Consider the following 19605-nt stretch of genomic DNA (forward strand, 5'->3'; position numbering starts at 1 on the left):
TGAGGTTTCCATACAAAAAAAATCTCATTCAAGATTTACATCTACAAATTTTAAGAAGACATTGAATTTATTATGGATAACCGATTCTTTATTCCTTAACAAGATTTGGGGGCTAGATTTTGTTCGCCAGTTGTCTAGATTGATGCTTTGTCTGGTCAGATGTGATATTGAGTTGGATGTCGTACAGTTGTGATATGGAATATTGTGGAGTTAATCATTAAACCACAAACAAATTGTTTTTATTTTATGGATTTCTATAGATTTCTATGGATTTCGATTTGTTGCCAGGAAATATACTGTATATTACATAGATAGGGTGAATTTTGAAGACAGCAGCCTGTAGAAGGGGGTTGAGTCATCTATGGGTAACACTTCTGTGAATGATATGGACCTATGTTGTGATTATCAGTGACAGCCAGTTGTCTGGCCACGATTATGACCCTATAGTAGGTTGGTCTGCTTATGTACAAAACATGCCATTTGAATTTGATTTTAAGGGTCATGCTAGGGGGTTGGCTAATCAACAGTTTTATTACTCGCCTGTGGAAGATACTGCTGTGTAATATTTTTATGGCAGTATTACACTAGTGTAATACCGCTAGGCGTATGACGTCATAAGGTTCACCGATATGACGTGACAATGCTAATGTTGCTGTCACAGTGGTGCTAGACCTTGCTTAATGTACGGAAAGCTGAGAGTCATCTCACTGTGAGCTGAGAGCCACAGTTTTTCTCAATTTATGTTGGAGAGTTGTAAACAGAATATTAAACTCGCTTCCATGAAATACCATTTTCATAAAACTCGTGTAAGATTTAGTAGCAAACTTGTTTTTGCTCCTTTGATACCAGATCATTGACTCGTTTAGTAACAATGGTATTACACGGATGGTCATTTGGCATCCTCTCTATATATGGTATATATGGTAGTGATCAGGCTTGTTGATGAGGCTTTGTGAAGGGGCAGGCTTCATGTTGAGGGAAAGCAAGTTATCCACAATAGATCTCATTTCCTCATGTTTTCATAAAATTGTGCGGTCTAGATAAAGAAACATTAAAGAGTCAATAACAACTACTTCAGCCACTTGTTGTTAATAAAGTTATTTTTTATTAGAATATTCATAACAATATTTGTTATTTTCTGCATATCTTGATATCTGTAAAGTGTAGTTGAAAAGAAGATTTTGTGGTACAGTGCAGAAGAGTACTGTCATGTCACTTGTGTTGGGTGTTAATGAACGTCTTGATGTGCAGGTGAGTTGCTGAGTGTCAGCCCCGGTGTGGCACGCTGGGTGAAAGGACTCTTCAACTTTAACGAGCGAGTGGTGTATTCCGGGACCTGGGAACACGGCTTCTTCTCCATGACAGCTGTCGGAGCAACAAATGTTGGGTCCATCAAGATCTACTGTGATGAGGTAAGAATTGGTCTTCATCAAGATCTACTGTGCACTTGCCAATATTCAAGCTGCATGGCTGTAAATAAACATGTATGGACTAGACAATCTATCTACACAAATGGGATGTGATGACGTGTCATCCAGCGTGCCTGACCACCAGATGTCATTTGCCGCCTCTTACGACATATATGGGTTACTGAAGGCCAATAATCTAATCTGGATCTCCACAGATTTGTGTTACGAGGGAAGTGTTGATTTGGGGGTTTCATTGATGGGTCACTTTGATGAGGCTTAGCTCAGGTTGGAATCAATGGACAAGAGGTTGTTACCAATTGATAAACCACCCATCTGTGGTTTAGGGGTTAAAGTGTAAACCCAGAAAGCTTAAGGTCAGTGTTCAATTCTCTGCCGCATCATACCAAAGGACATTAAAATATGGTACTTCTTGGTCCCTGCCTAGCACTCGGCATTGACTCGACTGGTCACCTTGGAGTCAGTATAATTTGTCTGAGTGGGGTATTCATGCTAAACTGCAGCATGGCATCTCAGTGTGCTAACATTTATAAAACAAGTTTAAGTCTGGGCTGGTACAAGCAGCCACACTCAGAGATGCGTGTTGTCATGTGAGTGAAATGTAAGTACAAACCCCATTTCACCCCATCCACCTATAAGATGATATTCCCCTGTTATTATCACTTCTATAATAAAATTTGTTTCATTTTTTCATCAGGAATTGACAACCAACAATTCACGAAAGCATCCACATGGTACCTACTTCGACAAGTCATTCAGCAGCCCTATTCCATTTGACAAGGGTGAGATGTTCGGGGAGTTCAACCTCGGCTCAACGATTGTGCTAATCTTTGAAGCTCCAAATGACTTTGACTTCAAGATTGAAAATAGTAAAAAAATCAAGTTTGGTGAAGCTGTTGGGACATACCAAGCTGATGCTGATGGTGGAAAATAGGCATTAGAGACATCTCTTGCTCAATTTGCTGCAAATGTCAACTCTGTGGCCATCATCGCCTGACATTCATCGCAAAGCATTTGCTTCATCACCATTGTCCCTATCCACTGCCAAGTTATACAGAGTAATTGTCCTTCCAACAGTATTTGCGTAAGCTTCTCAACATCACTTGACACCTTCCTAGAAAACCCCACTGCCAACTGAATCTTGTAACTTGAAAATTGTTCTCAGCAGGGACTTTTTGGTGTTTTTGTCTATAGGAAAGAAGTTTTGCAACTCTCTATTTTGCAGGAGATTTATGTTTATTTATTGAATGAAAGTGGTACAGGATTGAAGACAAATGAAAGTCAGTCCCCTGATATTCTGATTGTATTTATTCTGTGTAGTTAAAACGAAAAGGAAATTCATTTTGAAAAGCAAATTTGCTAGTTATTTGTATTCATAAGATGACAGTGATAATTGGTTTGCAGACCTACCTGTTAGCTTGCTCAGTAGCACACATGGTTGCAAAGAGTCTAGCAAAGTAGAGAGTATTGACAGGAGTTGATGACAGGTCCACAGCAGTGCTATCTCTGTGAGAAGCTTTGACTGGTGACAGATAGGGCAGATATGGTTCAAGCTCTGTGAGGAGCTTGGACTGCCAACATCATACAGAGATGACAGGTATATCACTGTGATGAGCTTTGAATTGTGATAGATAGCGCAGACATCTCAATGACAGGGCTAGTGCTGTGAGGTGTTTTCATTGGTAACATTGTATAGATGTAACAAATCACAGGGCTATCACTGTGAAGAGCTTTGATTTGTGACAGCACAGACATCTCCACTACAGAGCTAGCGCTGTGAGGAGCTTTGGTAACAGATAGGGCAGACAACTCCATGATGGGCTAGCTCTTTTGAGGAGCTTTGACTGGTGACAGTGTACAGATTTCTACGACAGGACTTGCTTTGTGAGGAGCTAGAGCGTTATAATGACTTGTAGTTCCATGCAGCTGAACTGATGGTGCTGTTATCATAATCACATATATTTGTCTCATCCAATGATCAGATCTTTTAATTAAGGATAATGAAAATATAGTTGGGTGTTGTTTTATGTAAATTTTCTGCCGAAAGTGCAATGATTTGGAAAATGACTAATTTGGTCCTTAAAACAGCTTATCAGTGTTGCACCCCAAACTAGACATGTTGGATGTGTTTTCTGAAGAAAGAATGTGTTGTGTGTCTTCCTAGCACCAGGAATGAATTTTTTTTTTTTTTTTTTTGATAAAGATTGGACTCTCTTCAGTATGTTTCGCGATATGTTTGTTAAGGAGTCATGTATGTTAGGGGTAAAGGTTGTCCATTGTTTGAGACATATCAGTTGTCAGTTTGAATCCCCTAAAATGGAAATATTTTGTTCTTGTTCATAGATTATTTTCGCCCTATCCATTTGTCATGATAGATTACTCAAAAGAATTTAAAGAACTCCCAATTTTGTCCTGTTATATTTGTTAATCTGTAATAGCGAACACATATAGGATTCCTTGAATTCGACAAGAAGCAATAATTTTAGAAGTAGTGCAGACAGTTGGAATGGAGAGGTGGCCCATTGGTCTAAGATACAGGGCTTTGCTGTGCAGAGTTGCTTCCCCTTGCACTACAGGATCCACTGGTTTGGATCCTAAGTTATTATCCCCGTTTTGTGAAACCCAATTTTGTCTATCCATATAACGAGGGTGTGGTGTGATATAACTGTAATAGTATTCACAGATGGTATCCCAAATCACACAGGTATGAGTGGTACCTCCATCCTGGTTTTGACGGTGGGGAAAAGTATCATAATTTACAGTTTTGTCAACACTGTGGTTGATGGACATGCTAATAAAGATTTTTTTAATTCTTTCTTTTTAAGACATTTCTAAGTATTGTTGAAGCATTTTGTTGGTTTTTGTTTATAGATTTTGGATGTGATGATATGATTTATGTGGTCTGTCTAGATGTGCCATGTTTCAGTGTGCTAGTAGTAATTTAATGATTTTCAATTTGTATTTATAGACCTGTAGGGTGTATGGACACATAGAGGTTATATCAAATGTATCAAGAGTCAATAACAGATTTATCTTGCCACCTGTTTATCATTTACCACTGTTTAGAATGAAAGAATGTGAAGTATGTGTCTGCCTCCATAATGTTGGATAACTGTATTTTTGTTTATGTACATTTAAATTCATTGCTAATACACAAAAAACATGCCATTTCCTTCTGAGGAGCTATTGTTTGACAGGTCATATTTTGTGGGGGTGGCAAGGTAGCCTAATGGTGAAAGTGTTCACTTGTCATGCTGAAGACCCATGTTCTATTCCCCACATGGTTACAATATGTGAAGCCCATTTCTCGTGTCTTCTCTTCTCTCATCTGCTGTGGTATTGCATGAATATTGCTAAAAGCAGCATAAAACCATTCTCACTCACTCTCTCACTCATAGTATTTTCAAATATACTGAACTTAAGAATTTAGGTATCATGAATATTTCAGGAATATGTTGTGAAATCTTGTGCTCAATCTTCACTACTAAAATATACATGATCGTTTACTTTTTGTGTTCTGTACATTTTACTGGTTAGGTAAGACAATTGGATGTAGTTTTGATTTGCAGGTTCCATATTCTCACAGCAGGTTTGCTTTTATTCTCAGCAATCTCAATGGTTACCCCTGCTGTAAATGATCACATGATCCTCAGTCAGTGATACATTGTTGATGCATTGTTTTCACTTTCCTCCCCATCGTATCCCAACGGTATAGATCGATGCTGATGATGTTGATCAGTAATGTACAGACCGACACCATGTAGCTGAAAAATTGTTGTGTGTGTCATACAACTAGCTCACTCTATGAGGTAGATAATATTTACTGCAAGAATATGGAAAAGCAGAGCAATGAGTAATATATTGAGATATAACCTCGAAACTTGACTGAGCAATGTTTCAAGAAAGAGTCAGTTACATGATTGATGATTTATGTAGATTTACATAATTTTAAGTATTTTTTCATGTTTGAGGATATCACTTCCATGGATTTGTACAGATGATTGAGAATATGTTTCTTGTGTGTATTATGTTCCTGAATGATGATCATTATTATTGTGTTGGCGGCTTTATTTTAGATGTGTTTCCATGGAGACAAATGTGTAATGTTTCTCTTGATGTTATGGAATCCTGATATATTTTGTGATATGTATATAGGTATTTACTATATTTCATACATGTGTAAATGTTTTCTTTTGTATAAAAGAATGACACTGTTGATTTGAAAATAAATAACGAATAAAGAATTTGATGTGTGATTGTTTTGTCAGAGGTATGTCATAAGTCGGATGGTTGTAATTTGACATATCACTCATGAGTAAATCTGAGCCGTACAATCACAATCCTCATGATGTTATGACATGCATAAACAAAACCAGTGGGTATCACCACATGATATAATTACACACATTTTATGACAAGCCCGTTGACGATTAATTATAACTCAGATCTTTACTGGTAGTAAATAATAGGTAAAAGATGGTAAACAAGAGCTCACTCATCCAAAGAATTGTTTTTAGAGAGCAGCTGATTACAGTGATGATGTGAACAGAGCTTTGTTCTTTGTTCAACAAGACATTTAGCAACATTCCAGCTGAGAGTGGTCTCCAAATGATTAAATGTGGACCAGTCAGTTCAGTGATTTACATGACAGTGGTCTGTGCAGTTGGGATTCGATGATTGTGTCATTAAAGTCAGCAAGCCTCTTTGGGGTATGCTTGGGACGTGGACACCCCGTGTAGTGTGAAAACAAAGTCCAGAAAAAGTGTCCACTTCGTGCGAATGAGTTACTGAGTTAATTAATGCAAGACAATAGAGAGAGTATGTGATTGCAAGACTTCAGGCAAGACTAAACTGTGTGAAAATATAAGGAAACGAAACAAGTTTTTTTTTGTTTTTCCCAGTTTTAACAAATAAGACACTGTGTCGGCAAACACAATAACGCTTTCTCTTCAGTGCTAGAGCCTTAAATGAAATAAATCCAGATTTCCTCAGGTTCAGGAATCTCTGGTCTCCCTGGATCTCCTTTACAGTTAAAACGGGTTTGTTCAGAGACCATATTATATCGTCCCTGGCTTGTTACTATCAAAATTATATACATTCAGGGACTAATCCTTAGTCAGGGTTTGGGTTGAAAACCAATGCCACACAGAGGGAGGGCAAAGCGCTTGATAGGGGCAGGGCAGGTTGTCTTGTAGACAATGCTTAGTCCCTGAATAGATACTACCCGTTAAGGTCCCGGGGTAGAATAGGCCTTCAGCAACCCATGCTTGCCATAAAAGGCGACTATGCTTGTAAGAGGCGACTAACGGGATCGGGTGGTCTGGCTCGATGACTTGTTGACACATGTCATCGGTTTCCAATTGTGCAGATCGATGCTCATGTTGTTGATCACTGGATTCTCTGATCCGGACTCGATTATTTACAGACGGCCGCCATATAGCTGGAATATTGCTGAGTGCGGCGTCAAACTAAACTCACGCATTGATATTGATAATACTACGTGCCTTGCGACTGACATGCAGTCATAGAAGGAAAAACCAAAGCACTGCTGGGTTATTTTCGCTATACAAATGACAGCAAAAAAATTCCAAATGAAAGTCTGAAATACACAAAATAAACCTATTACTCAACGGATAAACCCATGTCAGTGTCACAAAGCAGATGACGTGTCTGGGAATGTACAGGGGGGGTGGCCATTAATGCCTCAGTCACATGTACAGTGAGGATATAAAGTACATACTGTTTCCTCGGACATTTAACATGTCCGGTTTTCTCCTTATTGTGTGTGAAGTAAAGGTCAAAGCGTCGTTCAAACACTCGTAGATAAATCTGGATTGATTCTGAGATGCTGTGAGGTTCTTATCAGCCCTATCTAATCGATATCAGAACGTGTAAGTGTACAGGTGTCACACTGTCAGTGACATTTGGGAATGAACTTTCTCAAACTAAATGACAACAAAACAGAAGTATTCATTGTCGGCCCAAATCACTTACAGGAACGCATGACAGAATTCTCAGTCAACATTGATCCTGTGAATGTGCCTGCCTCTTCCCAAGTGAAGAATCTATGAGTTGTTTTTGACTCCCACATGACCATGAACAAGCAGGTCACCCACATGTGCCAGTCTTCTCATTAACATCTTCATCAGATTGGAAAACAAAGATGATATCTTTCAGATGAAACCGCCAAAACTCTCACTCATGCAATACTCATATCTCGTCTTGAGTATGCCAATTCACTCTTGTATGGGATAGCAGCTTCCCTGATTCATCGACTGCAGGTTATACAAAACACAACGGCCAGCAGCATAACAGCTACATGGCGGCGGATAAGGTCAAGAAACGTTGATTGGAATGCTGAGCACGAAATAGTGCTATTTATCTAAATATAGCTAATATTAATTACGCTAGCAATACGTTTTAAAAGCCTTCAGCTTTGGACTTTGGTCATTTAAACGAGTATGTGTGTGAAACTAACCCACAACTTCTATCACACTACACACTAACATCAAGCGGTTGTTGTACATGAAACGCTCATACAATCTCGCCCAGCGAACTGTTAAAATACTGTTATTTTAATGAGGCAACCACTCAATGGATTCATAGTCAAGGGATGTGTTGTGCAGGACAATGGAAATTGATAGCTGTACTGAGTAATATACAAGTAACATTATATCCCGAATTGATACTATTTTAGACGTGTTAGACGTATTCCATGAAACCTTCTAAGATACAGGACACTAAACGACTGATAAACATTTGATGATCTTTACTTCGCGCGCTAATCCAGAGTACCGGAAGTACGGGAGCACTAGCGGGAGCGCTGTTATGGTTTAAACATATTTTTAGTCATGACAGTGAATTTTGATTGGTGAGCAAGTAGTACTGCTTATGTTAACACCGCTCCGTGCAACATATAGTACAAGATGAAGTGGAGGATTTGACTGCATGAGGACTGACTATTGCATAAACATTATACTCTATATACATATGAATATATACAGATTGCATCAAATACAATTACTCTCCAAGTAGTCATAGGTTAGAGTCACAGTTGTGTGTGCCTTATGATCCAGTGTAGAAATCAGAAAGTCGTTCAGTAAAAGTTTATTGTAATTATTTTCGTAAGAAAATTTTAAGCGTTGTGTCTTGATTATGTTATCGTGGACAGACTCTGGACTCTGATTTACACAAGGAGTAAATTCTTTGTTTCACTCCAAAATGGTTTCTTGACAGGAGAATTCCTAGCTGTAGTTGGTCTGCTCATCTTCTGTTAAAGGAGTTCGTTTTTCCTTTGACTGCCTCGTGTGTACACGATTTCTACGAAGAGAACTTGTCTAGCTACGTTCGTCTAGTCTCAGGTGTATGGTACCCTTTTTTCCAGACCTTGTCTGGGGTCTGAAATGGTTTGATTCTGACAATATATTCTTCCTCTAGTGGTTTGAGGTCTTTACATTGTCTGTTGAACAACTGCTAACAAATTCGTTAGTCGAATTTTCAACTTATCTCGATCAGACGTTACCAGTCTAGGTTCGAGCTGCGCATGTATGTAGAAGTGTCTTGGATCTTCTGTTCAGGAGGCCGAACAGTTTTGGTGTAATCCAAGACCACCATCTGTTCCACTATCCCTTGCTTTTCGAAAGAACCTCGCGAAGAAGACGACTTGCGAACGCCACATGTCTACCGTGCTAAGTCAATGCTACTCAAAGTCCGTTTGCGCTTGCGTCTGTCTGCAGAATCACGTACGTCTTTCTTGTGGTCGTAGTACGCAAAAACAGGAGCTTGCGTAAGAAGTGACGATTAGACCAATATGCCAGTAGTCGCCCCTGACATCCATCGGCGTAAACCCTTGCGACGGTGTCCCAGAGTCCAGAACTAGAACCCTGTAAACTGAAGGCGAGCCTGGTTCAGTATAAATCATGATTTCTTCATCACCGGCGAGATGGAACACAGCGTGTTTACCGTCGAAGATACAAACGTTTTGCCCCTAACTGCATTCGACAGGTCGACAGATGTCGACAGATTCGGTGGCGTTCCGTGGCATTCCATGGTGTGGGTTGATATTTCCACCACACAAAGATCTGATCTAGGGGTAGTTCAGGGTACTGACAACAAATCGGTACAGATGCGAAGTCATGGACGTTGATCACTTGCTTCCAAATATGGACCGCAAGATATTGCTACTTCACATACAGTACACGTCACGCTACCATGCCGGTTCTAACGTCAAAGTCTTGCCATGACATGACGATTTTCTGACGAATTCTGTGAAATGTCGGTGTCCAACCCACTCAATCCTTCTTCTCCACCGCTACTTCTGGGCTTGTTTCCGCAGTTGAATGTTGATCATACTTACCTATTATGTAGTTTGGTTTTTATTTCAGAAAACTCGGATTATTATTTGCACGTCGCTCATCGCGTTGTTTTGTTTTTTTAAAACACCGATCATACTTACCTAACACTTTTCGATTACACTAATGTCATAATTGATAATAATACCAAACTAACATTTACCACGTCTACGCATCCACCGGATTTCCACGTCTACGAACCAGTCTGGTCTACGCATCCACCGGATTTCCACGTCTACGAACCAGTCTGGTCTACGCATCCACCGGATTTCCACGTCTACGAACCAGTCTGGTCTACGCATCCACCGGATTTCCACGTCTACGAACCAGTCTGGTCTACGCATCCACCGGATTTCCACGTCTACGAACCAGTCTGGTCTACGCATCCACCGGATTTCCACGTCTACGAACCAGTCTGGTCTACGCATCCACCGGATTTCCACGTCTACGAACCAGTCTGGTCTACGCATCCACCAGATTTCCACGTCTACGAACCAGCCTGGTCTACGAATTCACTGCTAGCCAATCAAAAGATCAAAACCGAATGGTCGACGTTCTCGTGTGTACGTCAACTTCTCAACACGCCCCAGACACTTCCACAACTTGCCATGCATTGCAGAAAGAGTGGGGAAGAATACCGCATGAGCAACTTCGCCGACTTTTCCATTCTGTGTCAAGACGACGCCGAGCATTAATTACTGCCAGTAGTCGCACTGATGTTCTCTTGTGAACCTCAGTGAAAAGAAACGCAACAATAAAGACTGTTTTTGTGGTTGGGAACGCTTTTTCAATAGACGTGAATTTTCACCTTTTGACCATTGAAATTGCAAGAAATCATTGCTCTTAAACTAACGCAATATATTCTTCTAAAACTGGCAGATGCTGATGCGTTTTTACAAGAATGTGTATTGTAAATGTCAGAGACACAGGCTCACTGAATTGGTTGACACATGGCACCGTATCCCTGCTGCATAGATCGATGCTCATGCTGTTGATGACTGGATTGTCATGCCCAGACTCGATTATTTACAGTCTGCCGCCATATTGATGGAATATTGTTGCGTGTGGTGTTAAATAACAGACAAACCAACCCTGTGTTGGAAGGACTCAAGGAATGCAGCATCTTTTCACATTCATGGTGACGATTTGACAGACAACGATGAAGAGAAGGTCCAGACAGCATTCATAGTTGGTCCAACATTGGCCCAAAGTTTGTAACTCAAGCTTTACAGTTGTAGATGCCTGCTTGGTTAACAGGCAAACCCCTCTGCCTCATGGGACAAAAGAAATAGTGTGATGTATATCCAGATCCATCAGTGTGACTGACCAATGTTGATTGTAATCTTTCAAGATATGATATCTTTTTTATCTTGATGTAAATTCCTCTTTGTAGAAAGTGTTGCATATTTAGATTCGCCTTCAATATTTTGCAAACATATATTTTGCAAACTGATTCATGACATAGTTGGGCACAACAGTGTGATGAATCCAGATCCATCAGTGTGAGAGACCAATGTTGTTTGTAATCGTGACATCAGGTGTACACAATGGAGGACAACCCCTGGTATCACTTAGATAGGATAATCAAGAGTTGTATCCTACTCCCATGTGTGCCCTGAACGTGCCCTAAATGGCAGATTCGCTGTTTTCCCAGTGTTCTAAAGATAGCTAATATTGTTTGTTTCTTTTCTTCATCCTTTGTTATCAGACACTTCACCTGATGCATTGTGATAATTCTTCTAAAGGCTTCCCATGCCATTTTCCTGTAATATCATAGAGGGTGTAACCAACTACCATGCCTTAAGTAGCCACTTCAGCTGCACAATTCATATGAAATGAAGTCCAGATGAATATATACCGAAAGGCAAAAGAAATGTTGTTGCAGACGTCCATTGATCTTTCCTTAACCTAGCCATAGCTGCCATGTTCAGAAAACAAGCAAATGATTGCCATCCAAGCTGGCAATTTATGCATGATGAACATTCGTCTTGATTTCAATGTTATGTTTGTGCGAATACTTTCCTTTCCACAAACAAAAGCATTTCTAACCTCAAGCCCAAAAAACACTTTATTGGGCAAAACAGTCTATACAACCATCATGCTTTCATAAAACTTGACTTCCGGAGTATATTCATAAACAAAAATTAAACAAGCTCAAATACTCCAATGATACATAAATGTCACTTCCGATTTTACGTTGTTTCGTTTGCCATTCAGTATATATACATGAAGGGCAACGAGGCTGTGCACGTTAAAAGTACTGTAGATTAACGAATAATGTGTGTCTTGTCCTATCGCAGAAACTGCTATCCTACACTGTAACTGATTCACTCACCCTCTGTCGTAACCTTATATGGCAATCGTATCCCAAATGTGTTTTTCGATGTTCATACAGTAGATACCTGGATTGTCTGGTCCAGACTCATTTAGTTAGGTAGTTCCCCATATAGCTGGAATATTGCTGAGCATGGTGTTAAACAACAAACCAACCAAACCTTTTATGGCTACAACAATGCCGACTTAAAGTAACTCAGTCTGTGCTTTGTGGATTTCTGGCAGGTATGATATTAGACTATTTTATTTAAACACACCATGTGTGTCTGCTACAATGATGAAGCAATATTGCAAATTAACTCACTAACTATCTTGACAGGAATATTTTAAGTGACATATTCACACTCACATGCATGCACATGCACGGTTGAAATGTGGTGTAGTGTGAAGAATATTACAAAAAAGCCTCTACACCTCCACCACATGAGAAGTACAGTATTTGTACATTATAAAATATAGAGTAAGCTGTAAAAATCATTCAGTAAAGCTTTATTCCTTTGTTGTGTGTTATGAGCTTTTCGTGAGTAGCAGTACCAGTCCACACAGTCCAATTAGTGCAATTAATTATCATTCATCGTTGCAGTGATTCTCACTGATATCACGTGACAGAAACAAAATCTTACAAACTGAATAAAGTGAAGTGCAACGTTTTCTGATGGAATTGTTATTGATGACAGAAACACCTTTCATCCCTTACTTGTTCTACCTGTGAGATGGTAAACCACCATCTATCCCTGCAGAAATGATTTAAGTTTCCAAAAATTATATTTGGATTAGTTTTCGCTGTTTAAGAATGGCTCCACATTTGAACGGAAAAGTCTCTTGACTTCTTCAAGACCTCTCTCCAGACGGGCCACTTTTGCCTCTCTTTCACTGCCTTCCAACAACAGAGCCTCGTTTTCAATCTGACTTGGCTCTTCTCTCGGCCAATCAGCTTCCCGTTTTTCCAACATTCTTTCCTCCTTGCCTGAAGAGTTGCCTTCCTCCAGTTTTTGCCCAGATGCAACGAAGTCTGTTGATCGCTTCTTTTTCATGTTTGTACTTGGCTCTAATGACTTTTTGTGTCTTTGAGACTTGTGGATTGTGGCTGACAGGGGATGCTTTGGTTTAATTTGACCAAGCAGAAGTTGTTTTCTGGCAAGTTCCCGTGCAGCTTCAGCACGCAGCTCTGGAAAGTTGGACTGAAATATGATTCAAAACATCATCACCAAAGAATAACCTGACTGAATTTTCTCACAAAACAAATCTCATATGCAAAACACAGGTGAGGAACATATGCCTGTACCACTGAAATAGATCCTGACAAAGGTCTGATTTATCTGACAAATGAATTCCATTGGGTGTAGAATGTGAAACAGATATAAAACAATATGAACAGATCAATGAAATAGGTTGAGACACCAGTCTAAATTATCAGACAACATGAATTCATACTAGATGAGTGAGTGAGTTTGGTTTTACGCCACTTTTAGCAATATTCAAGCAATATCACAGTGGACACCAGAAATAGGTTTCACACACTGTTCCCATGTGGGGAATCGAACCTGGTCCTTTTGCAAGAACGCTTTAAGAACTAGGCTACTCCACCACCCCCTTACCAGATGAACACACTATTGTAATCTCACTGGTTACACTGATAATTTCCTGGTGATAAAATACTCTGATGACAGAAGATGAACTCACAGCTGGACATATGTCTGAATCGGCATTGTCAGAGACCTGTTTAGCTGGAGCAGTCAGCATAAGCGAATACTGACCATCGAGTGTGACACTGTTCTCGCGACCATGAAGAGCATGTGTCTGTAAACAAAAACAATCAATATCTGTGAGGCATTAATGTCCAAAAAAAGACTACACATGTGAAGACTACACATCTACTTATCAACACACAAACATTGATAACAATATCTGTGAAGACTACACATCTAATTATCAACACACACAATTAAACACTGACGACAATAACTGCAAAGACTGCATTTCTAATTATCAACAAACAAACACTGACAACAATATCTGTGAAGATTGCATGTCTAATTATATAAACACACAAATATTGACAATATCTGCGAAGACTTCATATATAACTATCAACACACAAATATTGACAATCTCTGCGACGACTTCATATATAACTATCAACACACAAATATTGACAATCTCTGCGACGACTTCATATATAACTATCAACACACAAATATTGACAATATCTGCGACGACTTCATATATAACTATCAACACACAAATATTGACAATATCTGCGAAGACTTCATATATAACTATCAACACACAAATACTGACAATATCTGCGACGACTTCATATATAACTATCAACACACAAATATTGACAATATCTGCGAAGACTTCATATATAACTATCAACACACAAATATTGACAATATCTGCGACGACTTCATATATAACTATCAACACACAAATATTGACAATATCTGCGACGACTTCATATATAACTATCAACACACAAATATTGACAATATCTGCAACGACTTCATATATAACTATCAACACACAAATATTGACAATATCTGCGACGACTTCATATATAACTATCAACACACAAATACTGACAACAACTGTCAAGGTATCAGCTATCAGTTTGCCTCATGAAGGGATCTGAAATTACCCTAGCAAAAGATTAATAGAAGATTTATGCATAAAATTTCTTGGTCATCTATAACACATTCTAAATGCCACTAAAAGACATAATGTGAAAGCTGCACATCTAATCATCAACACATAGACATTGACAATAATATCTGTGACGACTGCACATCTAATCATCAACACATAGACATTGACAATAATATCTGTGAAGACTGCACATCTAATCATCAACACATAGACATTGACAATAATATCTGTGAAGACTGCACATCTAATCATCAACACATAGACATTGACAATAATATCTGTGAAGACTGCACATCTAATCATCAACACATAGACATTGACAATAATATCTGTGACGACTGCACATCTAATCATCAACACATAAACATTGACAATAATATCTGTGAAGACTGCACATCTAATCATCAACACATAGACATTGACAATAATATCTGTGAAGACAGCACATCTAATCATCAACACATAAACATTGACAATAATATCTGTGAAGACAGCACATCTAATCATCAACACATAGACATTGACAATAATATCTGTGAAGACTGCACATCTAATCATCAACACATAGACATTGACAATAATATCTGTGACGACTGCACATCTAATCATCAACACATAAACATTGACAATAATATCTGTGAAGACAGCACATCTAATCATCAACACATAGACATTGACAATAATATCTGTGAAGACAGCACATCTAATCATCAACACACAAACATTGACAACAATATCTGTGAAGACTGCACATCTAATCATCAACACATAGACATTGACAATAATATCTGTGACGACTGCACATCTAATCATCAACATGTAAACATTGACAACAATATCTGTGAAGACAGCACATCTAATCATCAACACATAGACATTGACAATAATATCTGTGAAGACAGCACATCTAATCATCAACACATAGACATTGACAATAATATCTGTGACGACTGCACATCTAATCATCAACACATAAACATTGACAATAATATCTGTGAAGACAGCACATCTAATCATCAACACATAGACATTGACAATAATATCTGTGAAGACTGCACATCTAATCATCAACACATAAACATTGACAATAATATCTGTGACGACTGCACATCTAATCATCAACACATAAACATTGACAATAATATCTGTGAAGACAGCACATCTAATCATCAACACATAGACATTGACAATAATATCTGTGACGACTGCACATCTAATCATCAACACATAAACATTGACAATAATATCTGTGAAGACAGCACATCTAATCATCAACACATAGACATTGACAATAATATCTGTGAAGACTGCACATCTAATCATCAACACATAGACATTGACAATAATATCTGTGAAGACAGCACATCTAATCATCAACACATAGACATTGACAATAATATCTGTGACGACTGCACATCTAATCATCAACACATAGACATTGACAATAATATCTGTGAAGACAGCACATCTAATCATCAACACATAGACATTGACAATAATATCTGTGAAGACAGCACATCTAATCATCAACACATAGACATTGACAATAATATCTGTGAAGACTGCACATCTAATCATCAACACATAGACATTGACAATAATATCTGTGAAGACAGCACATCTAATCATCAACACATAGACATTGACAATAATATCTGTGAAGACTGCACATCTAATCATCAACACATAAACATTGACAATAATATCTGTGAAGACTGCACATCTAATCATCAACACATAGACATTGACAATAATATCTGTGAAGACTGCACATCTAATCATCAACACATAGACATTGACAATAATATCTGTGAAGACTGCACATCTAATCATCAACACATAGACATTGACAATAATATCTGTGAAGACTGCACATCTAATCATCAACACATAAACATTGACAATAATATCTGTGACGACTGCACATCTAATCATCAACACATAAACATTGACAATAATATCTGTGAAGACTGCACATCTAATCATCAACACATAAACATTGACAATAATATCTGTGACGACTGCACATCTAATCATCAACACATAAACATTGACAATAATATCTGTGAAGACAGCACATCTAATCATCAACACATAAACATTGACAACAATATCTGTGAAGACAGCACATCTAATCATCAACACATAAACATTGACAACAATATCTGTGAAGACTGCACATCTAATCATCAACACATAGACATTGACAATAATATCTGTGAAGACAGCACATCTAATCATCAACACATAGACATTGACAATAATATCTGTGAAGACTGCACATCTAATCATCAACACATAAACATTGACAATAATATCTGTGACGACTGCACATCTAATCATCAACACATAAACATTGACAATAATATCTGTGACGACTGCACATCTAATCATCAACACATAAACATTGACAATAATATCTGTGAAGACTGCACATCTAATCATCAACACATAAACATTGACAATAATATCTGTGAAGACAGCACATCTAATCATCAACACATAAACATTGACAACAATATCTGTGAAGACAGCACATCTAATCATCAACACATAAACATTGACAACAATATCTGTGAAGACTGCACATCTAATCATCAACATGTAAACATTGACAACGATATCTGTGAAGACAGTACATCTAATCACCAACACAAACACTGTGAAGACTGCACATGTGTTAAATTCAGATGTGTCAAACTTGCATGTGTCAAATTGGGATATGTCAGACTTGGAGGTGTGATATAACATTTTCACTGACCACTGGTTTCTCAGGAGAATATCTGTATATAATTTCTTACCCTTATGAATCTGAAGACTGTTTTTTCATCAAAGTGAGTCAAAGGGAGATAGCAGCCCCATGATAGCAAAGCAAACGGCTGAAAGATAAAATATATCACTGATGCGGTATTAAACATTTAATTGAATATGATTGCCTTTTTCTTTTATTGTGTTCCTACCGAATCATAGCAAATTTGGATTTGTCACCATGTGCTCAATCATGTCATCCCAAGAGTTACCTGCCTTACATTGAGAAAGGGAAACCATATTGACAGTAACTATGAAAGAGTCACACACTTTGAGTTACCTCAGGAAGACGATACAGAATGATACTAACCAAGATGAGTTACCTACCCTGTATTCAGGAAGAGGATGCAAAATGATATTAACCAAGATGAGCATATGTAACCATGTAGGCGTACCTACATGACCGTGCACCCCATCAAATCTGCCACATGACACACTACACAAGTTGTATGAATGATCTTGACCTCAGATGAAACGTGGCTGCCAAACGGCTGATCGCTTCAAAATTTTAGAGTTGACCTATAAAATTATGAGAATAAAAAGACTAATAAAATTGTTCCCATAATTACATATTTGTTTGTGTCAATAAATGTATCCAAACAATAAAATGTTTCTGTATTTCATTTGTCCTTTAACAAAACCTCAGATTTTATCATTTTAATCATGAACTAAGGCGTCCTGAGTTATCTCCCTTTATGACTGTTCAGGAACTATCATGGAGGATCATTTTGCATCTGCCAAATGCTGCATGTTGTAGATAAACATAACTAAAAGATCTAAAGTGTAACAGATTTGTCACACAGTATTTTGGAAGGGTGTACAAGACTGTAAGACCCGTACTAATATATGGAATTCACTCCTTCAAAACACTGTGTTACTAGCAACATCAACCATCATGAGTTTATACCTACTCTGTCCGCAGGAAGAGGGTGTAGTAAAATATCCACCAACAACAGTTACCTACCTTGTCCTCAGGGAGGGGATACGGAGTGATGATATGTTTCCGCAGACATTTGGTCAGCATCTGGCGGGTTTTGTTCACTTGCACTGGGTCAGCACACTTGTGGTACAAGAAAGCAACTGCTCCATGCTGTGGAAACAAGAGACTTGGGTATGTACAAACTCACGGTTTCGTTATTTATCATAAGCAGTGGGGTTAGGGTTAAAACAGTGCTCCTCGGTTCTAACGAGGATGATGTAAAGCCCGGAGTACTGTGTGCAAAATATTTTCCAAATTTTGCTAGCCAGACAGGCTATCTAAATTCACTTGAATGAAATTTGAATGAAGACAAGGGTTTCATGATTGAGTTCCTTATGTGATGAACACTTTTATCAGGCCATAGTCCTGCATGATTTTAAAGTTTGTTATAACTTATTTCCAGTATGACCCCCTGGAAGTTCACTAGCCTGTCGGGTCAGTGACTGTGACGATTTACAGGCCTGACTAGATTTTTACTAGCCATGAGTCCTAGCAGGCCAGTTACTATTTCACACACAGACCCAGAGCATAGGAAAAGACCATGATAGACTGTCTATATGCAACAATTATCTGGTAGAAAGAAAACCCATCCAGATTCCTTACATGGAACCAACACACGGATTCTGTTTAAGTAAATTCTCTGACGGTGCGAGAGAAAGCATGCAGATGTGTAAAATAAAATGCCCAGAGTGTAAGAAACTAAATGCAACTATCAAAGGTAGCCAAATGCTGCTGCATCTACCAAGATATGGGTTAACAAGATTTTCACTGTCCCATCTGGGGCAATATGATATTCATATTGGTATATATTATCTATTATAAACAGCAACACTCTACGGATAACAACTTCCTTTGATCACGAGTGCAACATTTTGACACAGATCCTGGTACCTTTTGATTCTTGTCCAACGATGGAGCGTAGTACCACCATAAGACAAGAATCAAAAGGCACACCAGCAAAACATATGAAGCTGTCATTCATAAAGTTAGTTAATATTGTTCTTTCCAACTCCTAAAAAGTCACTTATATATGACATAACTGGTATATATGATG

At 38.4% G+C, this 19605-nt stretch overlaps 2 protein-coding genes across 9 annotated transcripts in view; one reads left to right on the forward strand and one right to left on the reverse strand.

Annotated features, from left to right (window-relative positions):
• Positions 1-5671, forward strand: part of LOC137255993 (phosphatidylserine decarboxylase proenzyme, mitochondrial-like) — a 44074-nt gene extending 38403 nt beyond the window's left edge. For all 4 annotated transcript variants that reach the window (XM_067793650.1, XM_067793660.1, XM_067793641.1 and 1 more), the window contains 2 exons: positions 1252-1412; positions 2125-5671. In XM_067793650.1, the coding sequence (XP_067649751.1) occupies positions 1252-1412; positions 2125-2361 (398 nt within the window). In that variant the 3' untranslated portion in view covers positions 2362-5671. The remainder of the gene's footprint in view (positions 1-1251; positions 1413-2124) is intronic.
• Positions 5672-11830: 6159 nt separating this feature from the next.
• LOC137256014 (uncharacterized) overlaps positions 11831-19605 on the reverse strand; it is a 64394-nt gene continuing 56619 nt past the window's right edge. For 4 of the 5 annotated variants that reach the window (XM_067793687.1, XM_067793680.1, XM_067793703.1 and 1 more), the window contains exons 7-10: positions 18537-18662; positions 17566-17643; positions 13796-13912; positions 12341-13293 (exon numbers count right to left, since the gene is read on the reverse strand). In XM_067793687.1, the coding sequence (XP_067649788.1) occupies positions 12886-13293; positions 13796-13912; positions 17566-17643; positions 18537-18662 (729 nt within the window). In that variant the 3' untranslated portion in view covers positions 12341-12885. Of the gene's footprint in view, positions 13294-13795; positions 13913-17565; positions 17644-18536; positions 18663-19605 lie in introns of all 5 variants that reach the window. The other variant, XM_067793672.1, reaches the window with a different exon arrangement.

Source organism: Haliotis asinina, chromosome 1 (genome assembly GCF_037392515.1).
Source record: "Haliotis asinina isolate JCU_RB_2024 chromosome 1, JCU_Hal_asi_v2, whole genome shotgun sequence".
NCBI lineage: Eukaryota > Metazoa > Mollusca > Gastropoda > Lepetellida > Haliotidae > Haliotis > Haliotis asinina.